The sequence below is a fragment of the Callorhinus ursinus genome, unplaced genomic scaffold, assembly GCF_003265705.2.
Source record: "Callorhinus ursinus isolate GAN/ISIS: 27379988/994484 unplaced genomic scaffold, GSC_fseal_2.0 scaffold24, whole genome shotgun sequence".
Classification (NCBI taxonomy): domain Eukaryota; kingdom Metazoa; phylum Chordata; class Mammalia; order Carnivora; family Otariidae; genus Callorhinus; species Callorhinus ursinus.
In genome coordinates this window covers 16338146-16365416 of record NW_027397086.1, presented here as the reverse complement: position 1 = coordinate 16365416, position 27271 = coordinate 16338146, and the positions used below count along the sequence as shown (strand labels likewise).

Genomic DNA, 27271 nt, shown 5'->3' with positions numbered 1-27271 from the left:
GAGACTGGGGCTTAGGAATGAAAGCCACGTGCTCAGTGTATTGCTCAGAAATTCTCTGTCCCTTGTGCCCAGGTTCCTGGGATGTGTGGGTTGAGGCCAAAGGAGACCACATGTCCTTGTGCAGAGGCCCCCTCCGGTAGCTGACAAGCTTGACTCCTGTCTTATCCTGACACGGACTTTTGTGTGGCCCTTAAACTGACTAAACGTTCTGGCCCTCAGTTTCCTTATCCGTCAAAAATACCAGTAATAGCTTCTTCCATGTGAAGAGCCATGTACCCTGGGGTCTTGTGTGTTCTTGGGTTCTCACAGAATCCCCGTGAGAGGCTGGTCGCACCATTTTTCTTGGTGAATAAAAGGGGCGTGGGTGGGGGGAGCCGAGGTTAAGAGAGAGGGAAGTTAATAAGAGGCTACGACCACAGAGACCGAAGGGGAGGGACCTGGCATCCTGAGGTGGGTCCATCTTGCTCCACACTCGGTCCCCAAACTGTGCTTTAGGGAGGTAGTGGGGAGCTCAGAGATAGAACTCTGGACACATTCCATGGACTTTGATGTGTAGGTTGTTCTTTGTCTAAAAACATTTGGAAATTGTGAGACAAGCCACCCTTTTGATTGGCCTCCAGGGACCTCCAAGGTACTTGGCTCCAAAAGGGAGAGAGAGAGAGATAGGGAACATAGGGCTGTGTCCTTCCCCAGCCAAACCTCTCTATCTGATTAAGAAAGCCAGGATCCAGAGAATGGGAGTTGAAACATGAGGGCCACCCATATCCTCTGCGGATGGCAGCCTTGGGGACTCCTCCTGGGGCTGGGGTGGGGCGGGTGAGGGCTTGCTTAAGGGGGCTGTGACGGGAGCGTGCCCTAGCTCCTGGCGTCTGGCCACCACTGTGAATGGAGGAAGGGGGTACCCTCCAAGAGGACAGGAGGGCAGCCGAGTCCTCTGAGCTCATCTCAGTGTCTCAGGCTGGTGAACAAAGCACCGAAGAGTGTGTTCTCCTATGTGACCTTGGGCAAAGCCCTGCTTCCCACTTTTCTAGGCCTGGGCTTCTTCCTTGGTGCCAGGAATGGCCCGAGGTGGAGGGTCCGGAAGTGCCTTTTTATTTTTTGGCCCTGAAAGCAGTGGGTGGAGTGTCTGATGCTGAGGATGGACACTGTCCTGGGACTAGGGTATAGTGAGGCCCCTCTTCCACCCCCAGAGGCAGGGGGGCAGCAGCACCGAAGGGGCCCCTTCCCATGCTGCCTGGTCCCCTTCTTGCGTTCGGGGGGAGAGTTGCAGTTGAGCCAGAAGACCACTGCCCCCCCGCCCGGTCTTTGTTGAACGTGGGAGTGTGGCCAGGTTCAGGGGTTGGCCCCCACTATTGGTTTAGGGCCCCGGGCGGCATGAAGGAGCTGGACTGCTGCCCGCCTGGGACCGCCAGAGGTGAAGACCACCTTGGGGTCAGCCCCTAGTTCTCAGCAACTCCAGCTTCTGCAGAGGATTCAGGGGAACGAGGCAGGGGGTCTGGGAAATGGTGACCCAGACTTCCCCAGACACCACCGGGGAACTGCTGCACTGACTTTGGTGCAAGCAGCGTGTAGACTTTAAGTGCTGTCCCCAAGAGCGGCAAGTCCATCAGTGCCCCTTCCCCTAAAACCCCGGGGCTACATGGAGCCCCTCTGCTTTTCCCCACCGCCACCAGTCAACCCTGGCATGTCCCTGTCTCTCTGCTTTCTGTCATTGCTTTTGAGCCAGCCTGCCTTGGAAGGAAAAGAGACTTCAGAGCCAATGTTCTAGAAAATGCTCTTGGGCCTGGGTTGACAATTCAGGTGCCCCAAGTACAGGTCATAGGCTGCATTCTTAGACACCCAGAGCCTGGGCTGGTTGAGGGTTATGGGTGATCCTCCCAGTGAGCTGGTCAGTGGCATCTGGGAAACTCTTGAGTGTTGGTTTGACGATCAGGCTTCCCTCGAGGAGAAGCTGGGGAAGGTTCTAGAATCCTGGACTTTCTTAGGCTCTGGGTGAGAGCGAGAGCCTTTGCTCTCTAAGGACCGAGAAGGGGTTTTGACCATTGAGCATGGGGTTCTGTGGCCCAAGAGACCACTCACTCGGCCTGCTGCGAGGGCCCACGGGGACTGAGAGCGTGACCCTCTCAGGTACTGCCCCCGGGTGGGAGCCACCGGACGATCCAGACACGGGCTCTGAGTGTTCGCATCCGGAGGTCTCCCCGTCTCCACGCTTCGTGGCAGCGAAGACCCAGACGAACCAGTCGGGGAAAAAGGCTCCGGCCTCCGTGGTCCGATGCGCCACCCTCTTACACCGCACCCCTCCAGCCACCCAAACCCAGACGTTCCGCACTCCAAACTCGGGATCTCCAGCAAGCAAGGCGACCGCAGGTACCGATGGCCTATGTTATGCTCACACTTCACCCCTCCTCACCCCGCCCCCACCTGCCACCGCTGTGCCTGGGGTCTGTTCCCTCGCAAGAGCGAGTGGAGGTCCCGTAGCTCCTGGGACACATCTGGGCGCCTCTCACTGTGCTTTTAGCTGGCTCTCACCGTGGTGAGCCACATAGCCTCTCTGAGCCTGGGTTTTCTTACCGTAAATCAGAGGGTTTGTGCTTGATGGTTTGCAAACTTTTTTTTTTTTTTAAGCAGGAGAGTGTTTTTTTTCCCAAGTCATAGCCTAAGGAATTAAAAAAATTTTTTTTAATTAACTGCCAACATTTGAGCATCGGGAGACTTTGTGTAAGACGTTTGATTTCTTGCTGACGTTGAAAAATCAGCTCTGGCAGTGGTGGGCCCACGTTCCTGGAAGGTAGCCATTGGCTTGGGGCTGAGCCACGGCGGCCCCCTTGAATAGAGCACATACTGCCCGGTATTCTGTGGTCCTCACCACTCCCTCCTGCCTCCCCAACACAGTGGCCACGTGGCAGGTGTCATGTCTCATTGTGATCACGCTGTTGTCTGTCTTGCATCCAGTCCCGTTCATCCATTTACATCGCCTGCCTGGACCTTCTTGGCATGAGTTTGCATCCCCCGTCTTCCTGAAAAACCCAATCTAAAAACACATGTCTAGGAAGAGCTGCTCCCCGTGAAGCAGAGCTCTGTTCTCTTAGCCTCCCCCTGCCTGGTACTACCTGTGAAGCCCCTCTCCTAGCCCAGCAGGAAAGCGGTGGACGCCAGCTCCAGTGTGTTCTGAGTTTGTGCAGGAAGGGGCTGTGGCTGCAGGAGGGTGTCAGGCCGTGAAAGGTACTCAGCAGCCCCACGCCCCGGAGAACTGATGAGACACACCCTACGACACCCCCGATGCTGAGTAGCGGCTGTCAGGAATCCTCATTCATATCTGGGTGGACTGAGCCTTGGGCTGCCTGCCGCCAGGGTGTGGGGTAAAGAAAGAGTCATGGTGTTGTCCTTGGACCGTGGGCCTTTCCTTGCCCTCAGGAGGCCCAAAGCCAATTAGAGAAATACATAAGCGATCAAACTCAGACCTGAGACCTGAGTTAAGTGAACTAGTAGATTGGACCAACCACATAGCCATGAGATGGTTGTGCCTACCTTTACTCTGTGGTTCAGGAGGCTAATTTGGGGCAAAGATTTGGTTCTCTTTTTTTTTTTTCTTCTTAAGTCTTTGATTTATTTATTTGAGAGAGAGAGAGAGAGAGAGAGAGAAACCACACGAGAGGGGAGAGGGTCAGAGGGAGAAGCAGGCTCCCCACTGAGCCGGGAGCCCGATGCGGGACTCGATCCCAGGACTCCGGGATCATGACCTGAGCCGAAGGCAGAGAGGCTTAACCAACGGAGCCACCCAGGCGCCCCAGAGATTTGGTTCTTAAAAATGTCTGAGGATAAGTTTATTGTGCTTAGGTCTTCCAAAAGATGAGTAAGTGGTCAATCTTGAAGGTAATGATTTTTCAGGTACCGCGCTGAGAAAAGCCAACAGCTGTTGTATTTTTGCAACAGTAGTCATAAATTGGTTGGAGACAGACTGGTCATCGTGGGCTCTTTGATGGTGGATATTGGCTCAACTAAATAAGGGGATCCTGGCTTTCACATCTTGCTTTTACTCTTGACCTTGTGGCTGTGTGTGGTCTGTGGTGGCCCTTGGGCCTCCGCGCATCTAGGGAGCTGTGCTGTTGACGTGCCTCTGACTGCCGCCATGTGCCCTGGATGGCTTGTGGGGCTCACAGGGCAGAGGACAGCAGGGGGTGAGCAGGGCCCTGCCTGTCAGAGCCGGAAGTTGTCCTTGCCCCCATCCCGCTAGCAGGCCGTGCTCCGTGGGTACGACCCTGCCTGCACACGGCACCCCCCGCCCCCCGCTTGGTTTTCGGCCCGAGGTGCTAATGCCCGGAGAGCTGTTCCGAATGTGCACCGTCAGCTGAGCAGTAGGAGACTAATGGTAGGGGTCTGTAAGCTCCATGCTGTGTACTGAGATGTTGGTTAGGCTGCATGGAACACCTCCACAGACGGGTAAGCGTTGAAGGAATGCACAGGGATTAAGATGGAGAAAGGAATCATTTCCCTACCCCAGACCTTTCTCAAGAGACTGCATCTGCCCCAGGAACGAACTCTCCTTACTTTGCCATCCGATGGGTTAGGAGTACACCCAGCTCTGGAACTGGGCAACCGCACTTTCCTGTCTTTTCGCCTGTAGAGTGGGGATGACAGTGCGGGTCTCAGAGCTCTGTCGGGAGGACTGGGGGGCGACCATGGGTGTAAGGTGTGTGGACCAGGCCTGGCGCATAGTAGGTGCTCCGTAAATGAGAGCCCACCCCCCCCACCCCCCAACCTAGATGAAGAATTGAGGGGCTCTCTGTAAATCGGCAGAGAGAGCCCCTCAGCTCTTCGTGAGGTGGGCTCTGTGGTTGCCCCTGTGTAGCTGTCAGCCCAGGCATTTTATAGACACATTTTGAAGAGCAGGTCTTGTGATGTTATCAACAGCCTCGGCGTCGGGAGGTGTCATTGGGGTCGGGAGCCTGGGCTTGGAGCAGGGCCTGTAGGAGCCACCTGTGGCTTCTTTCCCTGTTACCCCATCCTCGTTCGGAACACTGGCCCCCACGGTCTGAGCACTTGCCCTTCTGACATAGGGTGGGCTGGGTGACAGTGGCATTTCCCAAAGTGGGTTCCGGGCAATCACCAATTTTGAGGGATACTAAAGAATTTTTAAAATGGGCTTCGGTGGCTAAATATATTTGGGAAGGCTGGGTCACAAGCGAAATGGGTCTCTTTTGGGTTGAGCTTCTCAGAGCCTTTGATGTCCTTGTGCGAGTTGTCTGCCCTTACAAGGGACTGGGTCAGCTGCTCATCCCCACTGGACTTGCTCTCAGAAGGCTTTATCTACTGGAGTGGCCCACAGGCCCATTGTGCCAAGAGCAAAGCTGCCTTCAAGCGCCGATACTCTGTCTCAGAACCTTCTGCAGGTGGGGGTGGGGGTCGGAACTAAACCGGTCAGTTTCCTCCTGGTCGGACCCCATCTCTTCGCTCCAGGGTTTCTAGACAGCGCCAGGAAGGTGCCACCTCCAGGTGGAGATGCCCCAGAATCCCTTAAGGAGCCAGTCCCTTCCCCCTGGATGAACTCTGAGCAGACTTCAGCTGGTCTTTGGGCTCCCAGGGTGTGGGGCTGCCCCGGCTCTGCCTGTCACACTGTCTCTCCCAGGATGCCCTCCCTGCCACCCAGGGACCACTTGCTTGTGGCACTGGAATCCGCTGTCTGGCCCTCCTGTTCTGCCAGAGCCACCAGCAGGAAACAGTCTGTCAATCTCCCACCACCTTGGTGGGTCCTGTGGCGGCAGATTCTGGCCAAGGAAGTAGTGGGTGGCAGGTCCAAATGACTTTGTGTCACAAATGTGGCTCCTGAGGAGCCAAAGATGGGAGACCCAGGCCCATTTGCCATCCGCCCACTCAGCTGGATTTCGTCTGGGCATTCAGGTCACACATGCATGCCCCCGTGCCTGGCCCTCCACCCACGCTGAGCACTGTGCGGGGGGGTCTCTTGGGGCCCTGACAAGGTATCAGGCAAGTCAGGTGAGCCCGAGGAGCTGGGGGTCTGGTTTGGGGTCCTAGAGCCCTTCGCAGTGCAGGTTGCCCAGCATAAAGCCCTGGATGCTACCAGCCCCCGAACGGGGCACTTCCGGGGTACCCTGGCCTCAGAGTCCACTGTGGCATGCCCTTCCCCTGGGCCCTCGTAGTGCTAACCAGTCACCAGTGTTTTCTTGCTCTCTCCTGTCGCCACCCAGCAGAAAGCGCTTTCAGTCGGAGAGTAGAAGGCAAAGCACAAAACCACTTTGAGGAGACAAATAGCAGTTCCCAAAACTCCAGCGGTGAGTGTGCCCTGTGACAACCATCCTGTGCTGTGGCCTCCACGCACTCCTTCCCGTGGTAGCGGCAGGTGCTCTGGGCTGGGCTCTTCATGGTACATGATGGTGTTCCTGGGAGGACACGGCGGGCAGGGAATTAGGGAGGGGGCCAGGGCCAGGCAGAAATGGGAAGGGTGTTTTCTTCCAGGGACCTGTGTCTGGGCCTCAGGGGCATCTCAGGGACCGCTGCTCTTGTCTCTTCCCAGTCCCCGTGGAGAGAGGAACTCGAAGTCCCCATAGCCTGCAGCATTGACTCAGATGGCCCTGGGGGGGGGGGTCAGGGAGGGGGAGTAAGAGAGCTCGTGCTAGGTGTTTAGAGTAAACGTTGCAGCCAGTTTCTTTCCAGGACAGGCAAACGGGGTGCAGTAGAGAGAACTGTAGCGTAAGAGCCAGAGACCCCGAGCTCTGGCCCCACTTTGGATCAGAGGCCGTCCAAAGGTCCTCTTCGGGTTGGCCGCGGTGACTGGTGGTGTTTTGGCGCCCCCTGGCGGCTGTCCTAGCGCACCTTGAAGCCGGGCCGCCGAAGGCCCCTCTCCCCGGTCGGACCTCAGCTGGGCCCTGGGGGCCTGTCTGAAAGAGGCCCAGCAAGCCGGTCTGCACAGTGGCAACCAGGGCAGGATGGGAAGAAGTTCTGAATACTTGGGTTACGGTAAGGTATGGTACCTCCTCGCTTTCTTGTGAGCTGCAGCTGAGCTCAGCAGATGAGGTGCTGGCCGCCGCCGCACAGACAGGGGTCCGTCAGTCAGGGTCCTCGTGACACAGCCAGGAGCACGGACTCAGATGTGGAGGCTTCTGCCCAGTACACTGAGCTCCGGCTTTGGTCCCTAGCCGAAGCGTGAGCCCCGGCTGCAGGGCCCGTGCTGGTGGCTGGGGCCAGCCTCGCGTTCTCCTGCCTGGGGAAGCGGGGCTCCCGCACGTGTCCCTGTGACGGCGGGCAGTCAGTGAGGCCCGTGGAGGTGACACACTCCCGTGCGGGCTGTCATGATGGCGACGGCGGTTTTAAGGAAACCAAGTGATAACGTGGAGTGCCCCGAGGGGAAGCGAGTGAGGTGCGCTGCGGGGGGGGGGGGGGGATGTCAGCGTAGCCCTGGAAACTGTAGAGAGCGTGCGGCTTTTCCAAGCGGCTCACCCTTTTGAGAAGTGTAACCCAGTCTCCCCGAGGCGGCGCTAAGAGCGATGGGGTGACTTGCCCGAGGCCACACAGGAGGCAGTCGAGCCAGGACTGGGACCACCCCCTCCCGGGGAGCCTTCGCCTCAGCAGCCAGGCCGTGTCTCCCCCGCCGCCTCTGGGTCCTGCAGAGCTGCCCCTCGGACTGGGGGACTGGGGAGGACGGTGTGAAGTGCTGGCAGCCACCATTTATTGAGCGCTTACTGCGTGCCTGGCCTGTGTTCAGAGCTGTACGTGTCTCACCTGTTTTTCATCCTCACCACAGCCCCGGGGCGGGGGGCGGGCTGTCAGTGTTATCGTTAGCCCCATTTTCTGGACGAGGAAACAGGCCCAGGAGCGGTCGGTCATGGCCCCAGGTCCCCAGCCTGTAAGGGATGGGGCCAGGACTCCGGGCCCGGTCCCTCTGGTCCTCCCCTGCTGCCTTCTGCCTTTGAAGCTCACCTGACAACGCCAGCGAGCAGAATCCCTCCCTGAGGCTGCTCTGGTGTCCGGCGCCAGGATCTAGAAGCAGCCCCCAGCTCCCTCTCCTGAAGCAGCAGCCACACATGGACATTTCCTCATTAGAGCTCTGTGGGCTCACTCTCTGAGAGTTGAGGGTGTCCTGGAGGCATGGCCCTGGCTGACCTTGCCCTGCCTGGTGCTCTGGCACCAGCCCAGAATGTGAGCCTGGCTCTCAGATCCTCCTCCTCCTCGAGCCCCGATGGCTCACTGCTTCCTGAGGATGGAAGTAATGACAATCATCTCAGAACACCAGATCGGGAAGAGACTTAGCTAAACTGTTTCTCTTTTGCAGAAACTGCAAGTCCCCTGATTTCCAATCCTTTCCCTCTCCTACAGAGTAAGTGACGGTCCCATGGGGGGCTGGAGAGGGCAAGGCAGGGCAGGGAGTGAACTCAGCCGGCCACCTGCTCAGGACCTCCCCAGGGCGCCTGCCCTTGGGCCCCCCCACCCGCCCCCACCCGCCCCCACCCCAGGCAGTCCTGGCAGCCAGCCGAGGCAGGAGGAGGGCCTGGCCCCGGGTGGGAGGGGGAGTCCGGACAGGGGACGAGGCAGAGCCCTGCCCACAGGCGGCCTGCCTCCGCCCTCCCCGGCCCTGGTAGGAACCCAGGCCTTCCCATTGCTACTCGCGGGGGCAGCCTCGGACACACCTCCTCCAAGCGCATCTCAGCCGCCCTCTGCGTCTCTTCGTTACTCCTCTCTGGCCCCCTTCTTTGCTCTTGCTTCCCCTTTTCCCCCGTGCCGGGCACTGGCTTGAGTGCTGGGGACACAGAGGTGGAAGGTCCACCTGCGCACGTGGCCCCGTCCCGCCCGCTCTGTCCTCACCGGTCCTCACCGGTCCTCACCGGTCCTGTGTCCTCTCGCCTTTCTACGGCCTTCTCTACTTCCTGCCCTCCTCTCTAGCTTACTGCCCGCTCCCTTACCGTCCCCTGTGCTCTTCAGCTGGTCTTCGTTTCGTTCATACGCTCATGTAGCTGTTTCCTCGGCGCGGATGTCTGCGGAGCATGTGGGCCCTGCCCCAGGAGAGCACCTGTTCCGTCAGTGTTGCCCCCTTCCCCTCCCCAGTGCCCAGAACAGTGCCTGGCACACAGTAAGCACTCAATAAATGTCTGCTTGATTGAATTAGACGGCCTCTTTGTCTGCAGGTCTTCCTCCCTCCCCCCAAGCTTCTCCCTCAGCAGTTAGTGACAGGGGCGGACAGGCTGGGCCCAGAGCCCCAAGCACAGAGCCCCAGCCAGCTCCCGGGCATCCGGGGTCGTTCTGCCCCTAACACAGCTGCCTCGTTTCTCCCCCTCCCGCCCCAGAACCGTACACCTGCGGCGCCTGTGGGATCCAGTTCCAGTTCTACAACAATCTGCTGGAGCACATGCAGTCCCATGCAGGTAAGGGAGCCTGCGCGGAGGCCACGCTTTCTCAGGAAATGGGCACAGGGCCTGGCACCTGTGCTCGGGGAGCCCTGCGGCCGCACAGGGGAGGTCTGTGCTGGGGAGGGTGGTGGGAGCACCGTTAGGGGGACGAGCTGAAGAAGGCTTCCTGAAGGTTGTGGCTCTTGGTGCTGAGCGTGAAGGCCCCGTGGTAGCTGACCAGGAAGGACGTCGAGGGGGCAAGGGAGTGTGGTTTGAGATCTCGGTGAGCTGAGGCGGGGGCTGGGAGGGGTGAGGCATCCTCCCAGGGCAGCCTGGGCCCAAGCCCCATCTCCAAGCAGAGGTACGTTCGCTGTAACACTGTCCCAAACATGACAGCAGCGGTCCTCAAACTGGCGCGTGTCCCAGGCCCCACCCTGACACCGGGGCCTGTCGGCCTGAGGCAAGTCCCCAGTGACGAGCTGCCTGCCGGCTGGTGGCTTACTACCTGGATGACCTTTCTATCAGCTCTTCTGCCACCTTCCAAGCTTGTGCTGTTAGCCTCCTCCTCTCAACCGTCCTGCCTTTGGAGCCATGTCTCCCGTTTTTAGGGTTTTTTCATAGCACCCCACTTCTGGTCCAGTTTCTATTTCAGTCAGGCAGACGCTCCGGGCGATGGTAGATAAACCCCAAACTCTCTAGTGGTTTGACATAATCACTTCTGCGGTCACAGCACAGCCTAACGCAGGTGGCCGGGCTGGCTGGCCCTGAACCCGGTGACCGAAGCTCCGTCCTCCCCGTTGGCTCCTCGGAGCCTCCCTCTCCCGGACTGGGCGGCGGGGAGAGAAACACACTTCCTCCTTCACCACTTTGGATCACAAGTGACACGTGACCTGTGTGCCCACATTCCAGGGGCGGGGAGCACGCCCAGCGCCACTGTCCAGGGACAGCCCGACACGGTGCCAAGAGAAACGGGAACCTGGGGGTTCAGCTAGCGGTCCTTGTCGCCCCTCCCTCCGAGGCCTCCTCGGGACCCGGGGCGGGGCAGGGGGGCATTGGAAGTGGTGGGAGGAAAGTGCCTGACGCGCTGGGCGATGCAGGAACGGTGGTCTGTGATGGCGACTGTTATTGCTCATGCCCCTCTTAGGGCAGGCCTGACCTGCCCAGAGTAGCGCAGGGCTAGACTCTCATTTAGGCGGGGGGCTGTTCTGTTCTCTGAGCGGGACCCCTCTTCGTTCGTTGTGTCCGTCTGGCCCCTTGCATGCAGTCATTGGGTGGGCGCTGTCCTCTGGGCGCTCAGTCACGTGCTCTTTGGTGGCGGGGAGCTGTTATTTATTTCTAATGAACTCATTAAAATCAGAGCTGAGCCAGATTGGCAGCCGAGACGTGTGAGCTCCAAGCTCTGGTGTGCCCGCTGAAGGCGTTCAGACTTGACCCTGTGGGAACCAGTGACAGGCACACCTCTTGGACCTGAGCCTCCCATACTCCGGCTCTGCTGACTCCTCCTCCTCTGGAACCCGGACCCTCCACCTGCCCCCCTGCAGACCCTCCACCTGCCCCCCCTGCGGGCTTCCTGCAGCTGAGGCTAATTAGGGAAGAGTCTGGGTGCCTGTGCTTTCCCCATCCCTCAGGCAGTTGGGTGGAGGCCATTAAAATGCAAATCAAGGCTGGGCGGATGGTGGCCCCATGGCTCCCAAGCCTCCTGACTTGTTTTCTAGGGAGAGCTTTGGGCCGCTTTGTTCTGGTCCACTGCTGGCAGAGAATGCCTTGCGGGCAATCCAGTGCAAAGCCAGCCTGAATCCCAGCCAGGCTGAGTCGGGATTAAAGGATTGACTCCATAGAGAAAAATTAAGCGTCATGATCTGTGCAGTTCACAGTGTCGCTGATAAGGGGGATCAGCCTCGAATAACACCAATCTCATTAAGAGGCTGCTGAATGGCACAGGGTAATTCCCCCCTAATAAACTTCTTTTCTGTGCCGTAGGAAAATTTGTCTTGCCCCTGGTGACAGTTCCAGAGTATGTTTTGGCAGTAATAATACCGGAGATCGCTAACATTTAGTGAGCAATTACTACGGGTCAGACGAGGCTATGTTGTTAGATCTCCTGAATAAGCTGACGTTCTCATCCCCATTACATAGATGAAGAAACCGAGGCTCACAGGACAAAATCACTGGCCCAAAGTTGCAGAGCTTGTAGAAAGTATCTAACATCATTTGAGCTCTCTCACGGTGTCAGGCTTTCCCTTGGAGCAGCTTCACCTCTCTGGGCCTCAAGCTTCGTCTGTGAAGTGGGCCGGTCATTGCTCTCACAGGCTGGGTGAGGGGTCTGGATATGTCACACATTGAGGGTCGTAGTACAGTCAGTCTCGGATACTGAACAACAGGTGCCTCTTTTCCAGTCCGCTATCAGAACAGCTGCTTTCTCCTTCCTGCAGTGGTCCCTCCCCAGGAGATAGCCTTGACTCCCAACTTTGCATCCGGCCCTTTGCAGATGTGGCTGGACGTGTTCGCCTCTGGTACTTAGGGGATAGCCACACTGAATAAACTTTATTTTCAGCTCAAGCTATAAATCAGGCGTTTTCACGGGGCATTTACCAAGTACCTCACCCATGTCGGGAGCGGTATCAATGGGATCTGGAGAAAAAAGTCGTTTGAGTCAACTGATAGTAGACATTGTTCTCCACTGCTAAGTTGACGCCTCTCCATTCCAGGCCCTGCAGAAAGGCAGAGGATGAGGGAATCACCCTGGCAGCTCGCCCCACCCTAGCATTTTAGTTAAGGAGGGAAACTGAGGCCCCGAAAGTCGAACGGCTAGCTTAAGCTCCTACCCCACCACCAGGGCAGAGCTGGGTTTGAGCCCCGGGCCTTCAAACCCCTGTATGCTGGTGGAGAAAGTTGGTAAGAAGGGCTGCTGGTTTCCATTTTAGGAACGTGTGTTTTCCCATTTTAAATGTACTATCTGCTCATTAAAAGAAATGGGGAACTTGCGGAGAAGTTAGGAATTGAAGCATCAGCCATGATCTCACTACTCAGAGCTAACCACTGTTATTACTCTTTGAATGGGCTTCTTTTCATTCATTTTTTTAAATTGGACTTACGAAGATAGAATTTTACGGACATGGAATCCACCAATTTGAAGAGCGCATTCTGACCATTTTGACAACTGATAGTCATCTGAGCAACATCGCAGTCAAGATGTGTAACATGACCATCCACTCCAGAAGTTCTCTCCTGCCTCTCTGTGGCCAGTCCCCTCCCCGAGCCCAGCCCTGGCAACCACTCTCAGCTTCCTTTTGCACTAGTTTTGCTTTTACTGGAATTTTATATAAATGGAATTACATGGCATTTAATTTTTTGTGTCTGGCTTCTCTCACAGCATACTTTCGAGATGAATCCATGTCCTGTGTTATCAGTAACTACTATCACTACTTTTTATTTCTGAGTAGTACACCATTGTTTGGATATGCCACAATTTGTTTATCTTGTCACCAGTTGATAGGCATTTAAGTTACCTCCAATTTTGGGCTGTTATGGGAACACACCTGCTGTGTGAACGTTCAAGTGCACGTGTTTGTGTGGACATATGTTTTTAACTCTATACGGGGTGTACACCTGAGAGTGGAAATTCTGGGTTACATGATAACTCACGCTTGATTGGGAATTACCAGATTGTTTCCACAAGGGGCTTGTACCATTTTTCCATTCCCACGAACAGTGTATGAGGGGTGTGATTTCTCCACACCCGTTCAAGGTACTTGCTATGATTTGACTTTTTGTTTTAGCCATCTTGGTGTGTGCGAAGTGGTATATCATTATGATCTTCATTTGCATATTCCTGATGACTAATGATATCGAACATGTTGTCTTGTGCTTAGTGGCCATTTGAATATCTCCTTTGGAGAAATGTCTGTTCAGATCCTTTGCCCATTTTTAATTTTTTTTGTCTTTTTATTGTTGAATTGTAAGTATTCTTTACGTATTCTAGGTAGAAAGACCTCTATAGATATATGACTTGCAAATATTTTCTCCCATATTGTGGGTTGTCTTTTTACTTTCTTGATGCTGGCCTTTGAGGCACAGAAGTTTTAAATTTTGGTGAAGTCCATTTATTTTTTCTTTCATCATGTGTGCTATTGGTGTCTTATCTAAGAAACCAGTTTTAGCTTTTACTTTTATGACTATATTCCGAGTTAATTTTCGTATGAGTTATCAAGGGAGGGGCCCTGCTTTATTCTTTGCATGCAGCTATCCAGTTTTCCCACCACCAGGTTTTGAATAGATTACCCTTTCACCCATCAAATTGTCCTTGCACCCTTGTCAAAAATCAACTGTCCATAAGTGTGAGGGTTTATTTCTGAAATCTGAATTCTGTTCCATTAATCTGTATGTCCTCGTGCTAGTACCACACTAACTTGATTAGTATGTGGCTTTGCAGTAGTTTTGAAATCAGGAAGTGTGAGACTTCCAACTTTGTTCTTTTCGGAAGATCGTCTTGGATATTTTGCATCTCTTGCATTTCCACATGGATTTTAGGCTCAGCTTGTCAATTTATGTTAAAAAGCCAGCAAGAATTTTGATAGGGATCGTGTTGAATCTAGGTTAATTTGGGGAGTATTGCCACTTTGACAATACTAAATCCTCCAGTCTATGAACATAGAATGTCTTTCCATTTATTGAAGTCGTCTTTGAGTTCTTTCAACCATGTTTTTAGTTTTCAGTGTACAAATCTTGCACTTGGTTTGTAAATTTATTCCTATTTTATTCTTTTGGATGCTATTATAAAATGGAATTACTTTCTTAATTTAATTTTTGGGGTGTTCATTTGTTAGTATAAAGAAATACCTCGCTAAACTTACTTACCAATTCTAAGAGTTTTGTGTGTGTGCGCGCGGATTCCGTAAGATTGTTTATGTACACAAGCATGTCATCTACAAATAGAGATCATTTTACTTTTTCTGTTCTAATCTGGGTGATTTTTGAAATTATTATTTTTTCCTCCTTGCCCTGGCTAGAATCACTAATACACGTTGAATACAAGAGATGAGAATGGATATTCTTGTCTTGTTCCTGATCTTAGGGAAAGCTTTCAGGATTTAACCATTAAGTGTGATGTTAGCAGTGGGTTTTTCCATAGATGCCCATTGTCAGGTTGAAAAGGGTCCCTTCATTTCCTGGTTTGCTAATTGTTTTTATCATTGAAAAGGTATTAGATTTTGTCAAATGCCTTTTCTGCATCTATTGGGATCATGTGGTTTTTGTTTTTTGTTGATTAATACGTTATATTTGTATGTTGAACCAACTTTGTATTCCTGGGGTAAATCCCACTTGTCATAGCTGGATTTGGTCTGCTCTGTTTTATTGAAAGATGTTTGTGTCTGTAGTCCTAAGAGATAGTGGCCTGTGGCTTCTTTTCTTGTAATTTCTTTGTCTGATTTGGGTATCGGAATAATGTTCGCCTTGTGAAATAAATTGTGAAATGTTCCCTCCTCTTCTGTTTTTGGGAAGAATTTGTGAAGAGTTCCTTCAGCATAGGATTAGAATTCACTAATGAAGCCATTGGAATCTGGACTTTGCTTTTTTTTCTTTTAGTGGAAAATATTTTGAACACTAATTCTGTCTTCTGTAGGTCTGTTCAGATTTTCTATTTCTCGAATTGGTTTTTGGTAGTTTATGTTTTTCTAAGAATTTGTTTATTTCATCCAGGTTACGTGAGTTGTTGGAATACTATTGTTCATAGTATTTCCTTAAAATCTCTTTGGTTTCTATCAAGTCAGCAGACTTTAGTTTTTTTTAGATTTTTCTTTATCAGGTCCAGGAAGTTTCCTTCTCTTCGTAGTTTGTCATGAGTGGCTATTGAATTTTGTCACATTTTTAAAAGGACTTAATTATTTTTAGAGAGAGCAAGAGCACGTGGGGTGGGGGGTAAGGGGAGAGAATCTCAAGCAGACTCCCCACTGAGCACAGAGTCAATCCCATGACCCTGAGATCATGACCCTAGCCGAAATCGAGTTCGGACACCAAACTGACTTGAGCCTCCGAGGCACCTCTGAATTTTCTCACATTTTAATGTGTACTTATATCCATAGAGATCATTTTTCTTCTTATTTTCTCTTAGTATAGGGAATTGCACTGATTGGATTTCTGTTTTTAACCTCAACTTATATCTCTGGGGTAAATTTCACCTAGTGACAATGTATTATTTTTTTAATGTATTGCTGTATTTAGTTTGTTAATATTTGGTTAAGGATGTTTATATGTATGTTTATGAGGAATACTGGTTTGTAGTTTCTTCTCCAGCAGTGTTTTTCTCTAGTTTTGGATCAGAGTAATGCCAGCCTCCATAAAATGAGAGCTGTTTTTCTCTCATCTATTTTCTGGAATAATTTGTGTAGAATTTGTATTACTTCTTCCTTAAATATTTGATCACATTCTCCAGTGAACCCATATGGGATTTTTCTTTGTGATTGGTTATTTAACTATGAACTCAATTTCTGTAATAGATACAGGACTATTTCAGGTTATCTGTTTCTTCTGGAGTGGACTTTGGTACTTTGTATGTTTCAGGTTATTTGTTTGCCTCACTTAAGGGGTTGAATCATTTTTAATCCCTCTCGTATCTGTAGCATATGTAGTGATGTCACCTTCTGTCATTCCTGATACTGATAATTTGTGTCCTTTTTCTTTTTTTAATCTTTTTGGCTAAAGGTTTATCATTTTTCTTCATTTCTACAAAGAATCAGCTTTTAGTTTCATTATTTTTCTCTGTTGTATTTATTTTCTGCTTTATTCATTCTGCTTTCAGCTATCTGATTTCCTTTCTTCTTTCGAATCAATTTACTCTTTCTCTTTAGATCTTTCTAATGGTGGAAGGGCGCCTGGATGGCTCAGTTGGTTAAGCGACTGCCTTCGGCTCAGGTCATGATCCTGGAGTCCCGGGATCCAGTCCCGCATCGGGCTCCCTGCTCAGCGGGGAGTCTGCTTCTCCCTCTGACCCTCCCCCCATCTCATGTGCTTTCTCTCTCTCTCATTGTCTCTCTCTCTCTCAAATAAATAAAATCTTTAACAAAAAATAACAGTGATTTTAAACCTTTATTCTTTTGTAATGTAATTATTTAATGCTATAAATATGCCCCGCTTTAGGTGGATCCCACAAATTCTGAAAGGTTATGTTTTGATGTTAAGTTCAAACCATTTTCTGATTTCCCATATATATTTTGTTCCATGTGATTTTAGAAGTGTGATGTTTATTATTCAAATAGTTGCAATTTTTCCAAAGACCTATTTCTTACCGATTTCTAATTTTTAATTCAAGTATGGTCAGAGACCACTTATGTGATTTCACTGTATTTCTGCCTCCCTCCTTTCTTGGGAGCCCAATTATATGTGTATTAGGCTGCTTGATCTTGTCCACTCTCTCTTCATTTATGTTCAGTCCTTTTCCTTCATTTCTAAACAACAGTTACTCAGAGAAGAGAGTTGAAATCCCCACTTAAAATTGTGGATTTGTCTACTTCTTGTTTCAGGTTTTGCTTCATGTGTTTAGATATATACACATTTAGGATTATTATGTTATTCTCGGTATTTTGACCCTGTTGTCATGGCGTAGGGTCTCTCGTTATCCCTGGTAATATTTCTTGTCCTGAGGTCTATTTTTTCTGTAATACCATCGCAAACATCACTAGTTTTCTTCACTACTATTTGTGTGGTGTACCTTTATTCCGCCTTTTACCCTGTCTTCATACTTAAATAGGCTCCTTATAGATAACATATGGTAGAGTCTTGCCTTTTTACTAAGACAATCTCTGACTTATATTTGGACTGTGGAGACCATTTATACTTAATGTAATTTTAATATTGTTGGGTTTAAATCTACTGTCTTGCTCCTTGTTTCCTAATCATCTCATTTCTTCCTTGTTCTTCTTTCTCATTTTTCTGCCTCATTTTGGATTGAGAATTTTTGTATGATTCCATTTTTATTTCCATTGATTCATTAAGCCAACTCTTTGTTTTATTTTTTATAGTTTATTTGGGTTTTAAACTATGTATTTCTTAACTTGTCAAGTGGTATCAGCCCACCTTCCATATTGTGTGAGAAACTTTCAGCAGCATCTTCTCTTCCCCTGTCCTGGTCTTCGTGATACTCTTTTTTTTTTAAATAAGATTTTATTTATTTATTAGCATAAGTACGGGGAAGGGCAAGCAGGGGCAGAGAGAGAGAAGCAGGCTCCCCACTGGGCAGAGAGCCAGATGCAGGGCTTGATCCCAGGACCCTGGGATCATGACCTGAGCCGAAGGCAGCCACCCAAGTGCCCCTCTCTGTGATATTCTTGTCCTACAGTTTACCATACATATTATTACTGCAATTCGTTATTTTCTAATGAGAAGTCATTTATCTCTTGAAGAGTTTAAAAGTGAGGGAACGTGTGTGTGTGTGTGTGTGTGTGTGTGTGTGTGTATGTGTATGTATGTATGTATACCCACGTGTGGTTTTCAGCACTCTTCATTTCTTTGTAGATTCACATTTTTATACGGTCATTGGGTTTAGAATTTTAGGTTGATTTAAAAAATTTTTTATTTTAGGTTGATACTTTCTGTTGATACTTTTGTTCCGTTGCTTCCAGGTCTGTTGTCATTCTTACCGTTGTTCATTTGTGCGTTAATTTCTCCCCCTCTCTGGCTCCTTTTAAGAGTTTCTCTTTTCAGTGGTTTTCAACAATTTTGTCATGGATGCTGTGCCTTGGTGGTATTTTCTTTACGTTTATTCTGCTTAGAGTCAGTTGAGCTTTTTGAATCTGGACTTACACTTTTAATCCAGTTTGGGAAAATTGACATTTTTTCACACTTTTTTTTCTGCCTCACCCCCTTTTCCTGCGACTCCAGTTATATGTATATGAAATTGTCTGACAGGGTCCATGCTCTGTTCATTATCTTCAGCCTTTTACCCTTTTTGTTTTCCATGTTGGGTAGTTCTCTACTGATTTTTTCTTCTGTGGCATCTGATCTTTTACCCCATACGGTGTGTTGTTTCCCTAGACAATTTCTTTTTATATCTACAAATTCCACTTGAGTTGGTTAGTTTTAGTTTTGGGTTTTTCACATCTTCCATTTCCTTCTTGATGGTATTCATGTTTCCCTTCATGTCTTCGAGCACATTTTATGGGTATTTTTATAACCGTTGCTGTAAGCTCCTTACTGGATAATTCCATCATCTCTGTCCTTTGTGGCTCTGTTTCTGTTGATTGGTTTTTCTCCTGGTTGATAGGTCATATTTTCCTACCATTTGGGATGCCTGATAACTTTTTTATTGCATAATTGACATTGTGAATTTTTATATTGTTAGGTGCTAGATTTTGAAAAAACATTGAACTTTGTTCTGGTTTACAGTTTAGTTATATAGGACCATGTCATACTTGGGAGGCTTACTCTTAAGATGTATTACGGCAGAGGGGGGCTCCTGAGTGGCTCAGTCAGTTAAGCCTCTGCCTTTGGCTCAGGTCATGATCCCAGGGTCCTGGGAGTTGGGCCCCGCCTTGGGCTCCCCGCTCAGCGGGGAGTCTGCTACTCCCTCTCCCTCTGCTCCCCCCCCCCACTCGTTCCCTCTCTCTCTCAAATAAATAAATCTTAAAAAAAAAAAAAAGTATTAGGGCAGGTCTAGTGCAGCCCTTAATCTGTGGTTAATTTTGCCCCATAGTGAGGGGACCCTACCCAGTTCCTTATGCATCGTGGCCTCTCTTTTCTGGGTGAGGGAATACAAATTATTTCCTCCCCAACCCCTCACCCTCCACTTGCTGCTTTCTAGTGATTCTTTACCCAGTCTTGTGGAATTTGACCCTGTGCTTGGGCAGGTGAGTATTCAGCAGACTTCAGGGAACCCTACTGAAGGTCTCCAGAGCTCTTTTCTTTACGTAACTCCTTCCTCTCTGGTACTTTCCCTGTAAATGCTAGCTCCCTTTGGCCTCCCTAAATATTGGCTTCTGCCTCTTCAAATCACCAAGACCCCTGGGCTGGGTTCCCCTTCCCTGTCCCTGCGCTGCAACCTGCAAACCGCTTTCGGACCAGCTGGGTCAGTCATATTACTTACTGCATTTGTCCCCCTTTTTCTGGGATCAGACCTGGAGTTACCCGTCCGAAAGCAGTGGAATCATGATTCGCAATTGTTTCCAGCAGGAGAGCAGTTCCCGTGGCAGGTCCTGCTTCATGGGTGGAAGGGAAGTAAAGTCCCTACCCCTTCCCATCTATTTTTGATGCATGGATTTGACTTGTAAGTCTAAAATACAAGTATAAATAATACGTATAAAATTGTGATGAGATCTTTTCATCATGCATTTTCCTGTGTTATTACAGTCTATGCGACCACATTTCCTAGTGATTGTAGTATGCTCCTTGGAGTGGATGTCCTGGAGTTTCTTTTGTTGTTGTTGTTTTCGCATTGTTTTGGCACGGGGGACGTTGTTTTTGTTTTTCCCTGGAGTTTCTTAATTAGCCTTGCAGGGCTGAACATGTAGATACTAGGGAAGCCTCTTTTGCTTTGAAAATTGTGGCTTGGCCTCCAAGGCCTGATGCCTTGAACTGAGAAGAATGGAAAATGCTGGCTTCTTGAGCAGGGATCACTGTGGCCCATTCATCTCCTTGCATTTGTGATTCTACCTGTAAGATGATGTCTCAGGGAAGTAAACCCACAACAACAACAAAAGCAGGGAGAAACGGTAGTAGAATATTAGGCAAGTAGGGTCATAGCAGAACAGTAATTTTGGAAACAGCCCAGAAACCGCACTCGGTGTGTGGTTCAGCAATCCATGGTGGATCATTCGATGGGAGACTGTATGGTCATTTATAATGACAAGCATGGTACTCAGACCATTTCTACTCAAATGATTCTATAAAAATGGCAAAGAAGTAGCGGTGAAGGAGAATAAGCATGTGCCATTTTATCTGTCTATCTATTTGAGAGAGAGACAGTGTGGGCTGGGGGTGGGGGTGGGCAGAGGGAGAGAGAGAATCTTAAGCAGGCTCCACGCCCAGCACAGAGCCTGACACAGGGCTCCATCCTACAACCCTGAGATCATGACATGAACCAGAATCAAGAGTCTGATGCTCAAGCTCAACTGACTGAGCCACCCAGGTGCCCGGCATGTACCATTTTGATACAGTTGCATATGTGCAAGTAAACAAAGGTTAGGGAAACGCATGGAGCAGGCATTAGGAATCAGGGGACCTCGGATGTCTGTCCCAGCATTGCTTTTGGGTTTTTTTGTGTGATTCCGGGCGAATTGTTTCCTGTATCTGGGCTTCAGTTTCCACTTCTGACACAGAGGGAGGTTGAGAACTTAGTATCACATAGGGCTTTGGTTTGGTTTTGTTCCTTTAATTCAATTTTTAGTAAATAAGCTGAAAAGATGAGAAAAGCACACTTGAGAGAAGTGAAGAATGTGAGGTCCCTTTGGCCACTTGCGGTACCTGGCATCCCTCGCCCATTTCTGAGCCAGAACATGGGGTTGTGTGTGGGTGTGAGGCCCCCCAGATCAACGCGGGTCAGCGGTTAGCGGTTCCCACCCACTGAGCGCTTACTCTGCACCTGGCCCCGTGCTCCAGTCTTGCCCTGCATTTTCTCTTGTTGGTCCTTCCAGCACGTGTGTCCCATCCACGTGCTCAATCTTCATTTCTTCAAGTGACGGAATTGAGGCTTTGCAAGCATCGGATGGCTGTCTGAGCAGGAGCCAGGGTTTGGACCCAGGCCTGAGTCCTGGAAGCCTCATTTGGACTTCACGCGCCATGCTGTCGTTCCCATCCTGTGAGTTGGCAGGCCTCTTGCACCTCAGGGTCACACACTGTCCCCTTTGTGCCCACAGCGGACAACGAGAACAACATCGCCTCCAACCAGTCCCGATCGCCGCCTGCTGTTGTGGAAGAGAAATGGAAACCCCAAGCCCAGAGGAACAGTGCCAACAACAGTAGGTCTCTCCCAGGCCAGAGGTCCGTCCCGTGCACCACTAGCCCCAGGTCCGGCCACTCCCCCCCCCCCCCCCCCCCCCCCCCCCCCCATCCCGCCACCTGTGCCTCTCATGGTGATGCAAGACTGCGTCCGAAGCTCTTACACACCCAAGACCTTGTCTGTGGGAGTTGTGACCTCACTGGACAGGCAGAAGGAAGCCCGGGGAGAGGAGGGGATCTTTTTGTGCTCAGAAAGCACATACTTAGTGATAGAGTTGGAACTGGAATCCACTCTCCACACTTTCTGTTGTCTGATCTTTCCTGATGCTGTGGCCTCATTTATTTTATTCACTAGAGATGCCTTTCTTAGAGGCAATTCCTATGTTGAGAAGAAGGTAGACCAGTTGGCTTCAGAAGGCTAGGTGAATGACACGTGCAAGTATGTTGCATACGTCCCACTGTATTCTCTTCCCGTGCTCACAGCAGGCATTACTCATCAACCCTAGAACGTTATTCCGGTGAGACTCACATGTTCAAGACCACCAGCACCACCAGTTTGTGTGCGAGATGAAACCTCATAGTTCCCAATACTAGGTGCTTATAGAGTAGTTGGCTGGCTGCCAGACGAAGGAACCTCAGATGCCAGGTTTAATGACATCTCTCTTTGTGTCCTCCACCAGCCATGACCAGTGGTTTAACACCCAACAGCATGATCCCCGAGAAGGAGCGGCAGAATATCGCAGAGCGGCTGCTGAGGGTCATGTGCGCCGACCTGGGCGCGCTGAGCGTGGTGAGTGGGAAGGAGTTCCTGAAATTGGCCCAGACGCTGGTGGACAGCGGCGCCCGCTACGGGGCCTTCTCCGTCACGGAGATCCTGGGCAACTTCAACACACTGGCGCTGAAGCACCTGCCGCGCATGTACAACCAGGTGAAGGTAAAGGTGACGTGTGCCTTGGGCAGCAACGCCTGTCTGGGTATCGGTGTCACCTGCCACTCGCAGAGCGTCGGCCCCGACTCGTGCTACATCCTCACGGCCTACCAAGCCGAGGGCAACCACATCAAGAGCTACGTGCTGGGCGTGAAGGGTGCGGACATCCGCGACAGCGGCGACCTGGTGCACCACTGGGTGCAGAACGTGCTGTCGGAGTTCGTGATGTCGGAGATCAGGACCGTGTACGTGACGGACTGCCGGGTGAGCGCGTCGGCCTTCTCCAAGGCCGGCATGTGCCTTCGCTGCTCAGCCTGTGCCTTGAACTCGGTGGTGCAGAGCGTGCTGAGCAAGCGGACGCTGCAGGCCCGCAGCATGCACGAGGTCATCGAGCTGCTCAACGTGTGTGAGGACCTGGCGGGCTCCACGGGCCTGGCCAAGGAGACCTTCGGCTCACTGGAGGAGACCTCGCCGCCGCCCTGCTGGAACTCGGTCACGGACTCGCTGCTGCTGGTGCACGAGCGCTACGAGCAGATCTGTGAGTTCTACAGCCGCGCCAAGAAGATGAACCTCATCCAGAGCCTCAACAAGCACCTGCTCAGCAATCTGGCGGCCATCCTGACGCCCGTCAAGCAGGCGGTCATTGAGCTGAGCAATGAGAGCCAGCCCACCCTGCAGCTGGTGCTGCCTACCTACGTCAGGCTGGAGAAGCTGTTCACGGCCAAGGCCAACGACGCGGGCACCGTCAGCAAGCTGTGCCACCTTTTCCTGGAGGCCCTCAAGGAGAACTTCAAGGTGCACCCGGCACATAAGGTGGCCATGATCCTGGACCCGCAGCAGAAGCTGCGGCCCGTGCCACCCTACCAGCACGAGGAGATCATCGGCAAGGTGTGTGAGCTCATCAACGAGGTGAAGGAGTCCTGGACCGAGGAGGCTGACTTCGAGCCCGCCGCCAAGAAGCCCCGCTCCGCCACGGGCGAGCACCCCGCAGCTCAGGAAGACGATCGGCTCGGGAAGAACGAAGTGTACGATTACCTGCAGGAGCCCCTCTTCCAGGCCACCCCTGATCTCTTCCAGTACTGGTCGTGCGTTACCCAAAAGCACACGAAACTCGCCAAGCTGGCCTTCTGGCTGCTCGCGGTTCCGGCCGTGGGGGCCAGGAGCGGGTGTGTAAATATGTGTGAGCAAGCCCTTCTGATCAAAAGGAGGCGGCTGCTCAGTCCAGAAGATATGAACAAACTCATGTTTCTGAAATCCAACATGCTTTAAGACTTCGGAACGGTAAGAAGGAAGAAAAGAAAGAGAAAGAGAAGAGAAACATTAGGAAAAAAAAAAACCACACACACACACACAACACTGTCGCAAACAAAGAAAAAGGAATTTAAGTTCTAAACACTGTGGACCTCATTATAAATGCCCCCCCTGGAAACTTAAGTGCTTTTTCAGTGTGTGTGTGCATGTGGCGTGCGGACACGTCCAGGCGCGTGTGCCGTGGGTGTGCGGTGCGGGGGCCCTGTGCCCGCCCGCGTGGCCCCCGCAGCCTCGCGCACGCATGCACACACACACACAGCCCTGGTGCGTGCGCACACGCCAGCTCGTGGGCGCCTGTGCATTGAACTGGGTGTGTCAGGAAAGCTGAGTGGGGAAGAGGGAAGACACTTCACCTCCTTTTCTCAGTGAGGGGGCTTAAAAGACTCCGTTTTCAGGTGTGCAGATTGGTAGAAAGCTGATGTAAAACGTTCAGGCAGCTGAGATCTGAAGTGACTTGATGCTCTCTGTCCTTGACCCCGTGGCCACCCCCCCCTTCTGCCCCCTCCATCCCCCTCCCCCAAGCCCTCCTGACCCTCCCACACCCACCCTGTCCCCGGCTGCTCTGCCATGGATTCTCCAAACTGCATCAGATGGACCGTGTCTGCACTGGACTTTGTTCTCGTTCACCTTCAGGGCATTGAGCTGTTGCCTCCGAGATACCCTTGGGGGGGTCCCGAGGCAGCCGCCTTAGAAACACACCTATCTATCTCCCCAGATCAGGAAAGGAGACTTTAAGAATATAAAGCTGACTTTTGCTTTTTAATATAAGATAGAAGAAAAAAAAGACATTTTTTAAAGAAGTATAGATACTGTCTCCACTCCTTAATTTTTTTTCCTAACATTTTAGCAGTTTTTACCTTTTTTTTTTTTTCCTTCCAAATTTGATTTTAGACTCTGCTAGGAGGCACTGAATGTCTATAACTTATGTTTTGGAGGTTTTGTTTTTTGTTTTTTTCCAGTTGCCTTTTTTTTTTTTTTTTTTTTTTTGTAAACTAGCTCATCTCAGTGGTATCTTGAGTATCCTAAGGTTTTTATTAGCCCGCCCTGTACAGTCCCATGTTCGTGTATTCGAACAGCCAAGACCACAAACTTGGCTTTGCTGTTTGGAAACCAGGAGTGGGGTTGGAGACCAGGTTTCACAGATGTGGGTTCGGCGGAAGCCATAGGGAAGCATGTGGCTTAGGAGTCCTGAATGTGCGTGGAAGACGCGCCCTCCGGGTTCGCTGTGTCTGGCACCGGGAGTGTGTCACTTCTCTACCCAGAGTGCATTACACTACTCGCCACGTCACTGACACGTGCAGCTCAGCGGGGACTCCCGAGTCCACCCGTGTTCACGTCCGTCGCACCTCAGCCCCACGGCCCCTCCCCCCTCCCCGGGGCCCCAGGGGTTCCGCTGGTGCCATTGCCCATGGCCCTGGGGGTCCCCACGTGAGCCTCGGGCCTCCTTCCAGGACGGCAGTTGAGCGTGGTGCCTTGGGGGCCAAATGGTGGCTGTCTTGAGGGTGGAGTGGCATCAGGCCACATTTAACTTGAGGCCGTGAAAACTCGCTTTTCTCTCCTGAGCAGCTTAGGTTCCACATGCTCAGTCCAAATGCCAAGAGCATGGCCCCTTTGCCCCCGCAAGAGGTGGTTCTGTCAGGGTCAGCACTCCACCCCCACTCCCACCCCCATGAGTCATGTGCTGGTGGCCTCCTGGCCCCTCGGTGGCCGTGGCTGTGGGATAGATGGCTACACTGAGGGCTTCAGGCTAAGAATGACCGCCATCATGGAGGGCTCTTTGCAAAGGCACGTTTCACCATCTTGAGGGTTGACTTAAGTCCACTCCATCCCTTCCTGGTAATAAAGCATTACTTAGCAGTGAGATACCTCGACTCCACAAAGCACTGTACAACAGCCCCCTCCCCGGGTCCGTAGCAGATCGGAAAGTTAAGTTGGTTTAAAAACTCGAGAAGGCTTAGGATCGTAGACCAGAACGGTGTCCCTGGGGGCCAGGCCTGCTCATGTCGCCTCATGAGCACTAACCCAGCTTCTCCCTCCGAGTCTTGGACATACTGAAATGCATCAGAATGGGCCGTTCGCACCGACGCTCCAGCACGCGGTGGTCTCAGGAACCAGTGTGCCGTTGCCTCTCCTGGAGAAGTTCTAGGTACTTCCCCCACATTTCCAGCCGGGGTCACACCACCAGAAGAGCCTCCATCTGCACTGGACAGTCACCTCATGTCACTTTCTAGAGAGCGTGGGAGCATCAACGAACATTTTGATCCGACCTTCGGGGACATTCCAGAAGGCTGCAGGGCTGCTGAGGGACAGGTGCCCGCGGCAAAAGGCCCCTCCAGTTGTGCTTTGCTGCTGGGGAAGGGTCCACGACTTGGCACTTTCCACCCCACAGGGAGGACCAGAGCTGCTCACCTTGTGCGGCTGGTGGGAGCAGAGCCTTGGAGTCCATCGTCCCTCTACTGAGAGCAGAGCTGTTCTGCGTTGCCCCATTTTCGGGCCAGACATTTCACTTTGTTGCGAAGCCATCAGAGACCGAGCCCAGGTCCGCATTCTCTTTGGAACCCAGGGCTGCCCTCCAGAATGAAAGTCTGCGTAAGTCTAGTTAACTACATTCTGGGTGTCGTATGTGTCACCCCTGTTCTGTTCTTCCTTCCCGCCACCGTTCAACCCTTCGAGCTTGGCTCACTCTGCAGGGTTAAGACAGATGCCGCTAGGCGCTCTGAAGGCTGTCTCCGTCCTGGGGCTGCCTCATCCAGATCCGGTAACAAGGTGGCAGGTAGTTCTTTGCCTCTCGCAGCTGCTGGCTCCCCCCGAAACTGGTGTCACCAACAGGAAAGGCTGTATCAGGGTGCCCCTTCGGTCTGCTTCCTCACACAGGCAGGTCCCATAGTGCAAATCTTGCTGCAGCGAACAGCTTCGGAAAACCCAAAGATCTGACAGATCCAGCCCCTGGCCCCTCATTTCCAGCAATATCCACCTGTCCAAATCCTAGTTTAGCCAAAGGATTGAGGTAGACTCTTTCAGTTCATCTCCCTGGACCTCCCCTGGCACTGACCTTGAGAAAGATTTTTGTCTTCTGCTTGCCCTGGTCTGTGACCACTATGGGACTCTCCCCCACAGGCCCTCGGTTGCTGGCAGGCCAGGAAATAGGGCCATTTCTGTCATGTTCTCGGCAGCTCAGTGTGGTCTTCTGCTGACTTGGACACAACTTGCCTCAAGCCATGTGATTCCCAGGACAGAAGTGGTCCTGTTTGACATACGTGGACGCCAGAGGGGAGGTGGAGAGAGCGCACCTCCGTCCTGCAGGGTGTTCCCCCCTCATCGGACGCCCACGCCAAGGACTGCAGCCTCGTGAGTGGTCGATCTGAGTAGCCTGGGCATGGATGCTCCTGTCCCAACACCGGTCTCCCTCCCTGTGCCTAGACCCACCGGGCAGGCCTCAGATGGTGGTTAGAAACCAGGAAACAAAATGGAAGGGCCACCCGAGCAAAGCTGCTGCCGGATCCCCGAGCAGGTGCCACCAACCCACCTGACAGCCTCGGGCTTGGCGTTCGGGGAATGGCTGTCCGTGGGAAAAGGGTACAGAGGTTTCCTGGAGAGGAGAGAACGGTCTGAGGAAGGACTTTCTTTTTACACGTCCGTAAGCCGCCTAGTGTTCTCCCCTTGAGCTCCCTCCTTTATTTCCTGCACTTTGAAGAAACACCAGGGAAGAACTCTGCGAGGCGTGTTTTCCACTGTGAAGCCAAACCTCTGCCTTTGGGAGTCCCCT

At 51.7% G+C, this 27271-nt stretch overlaps 1 protein-coding gene across 5 annotated transcripts in view; it reads left to right on the top strand.

Moving 5' to 3' along the window:
* ZNF618 (zinc finger protein 618) overlaps positions 1 to 26025 on the top strand; it is a 177777-nt gene extending 151752 nt beyond the window's left edge. For 2 of the 5 annotated variants that reach the window (XM_025888297.2, XM_025888294.2), the window contains 5 exons: positions 2128 to 2367; positions 6207 to 6290; positions 9297 to 9374; positions 21185 to 21286; positions 21947 to 26025. In XM_025888297.2, the coding sequence (XP_025744082.1) occupies positions 2128 to 2367; positions 6207 to 6290; positions 9297 to 9374; positions 21185 to 21286; positions 21947 to 23463 (2021 nt within the window). In that variant the 3' untranslated portion in view covers positions 23464 to 26025. Of the gene's footprint in view, positions 1 to 2127; positions 2368 to 6206; positions 6291 to 8287; positions 8333 to 9296; positions 9375 to 21184; positions 21287 to 21946 lie in introns of all 5 variants that reach the window. The other 3 variants (XM_025888293.2, XM_025888298.2, XM_025888303.2) reach the window with 3 other exon arrangements.
* Positions 26026 to 27271: the final 1246 nt, after the last annotated feature.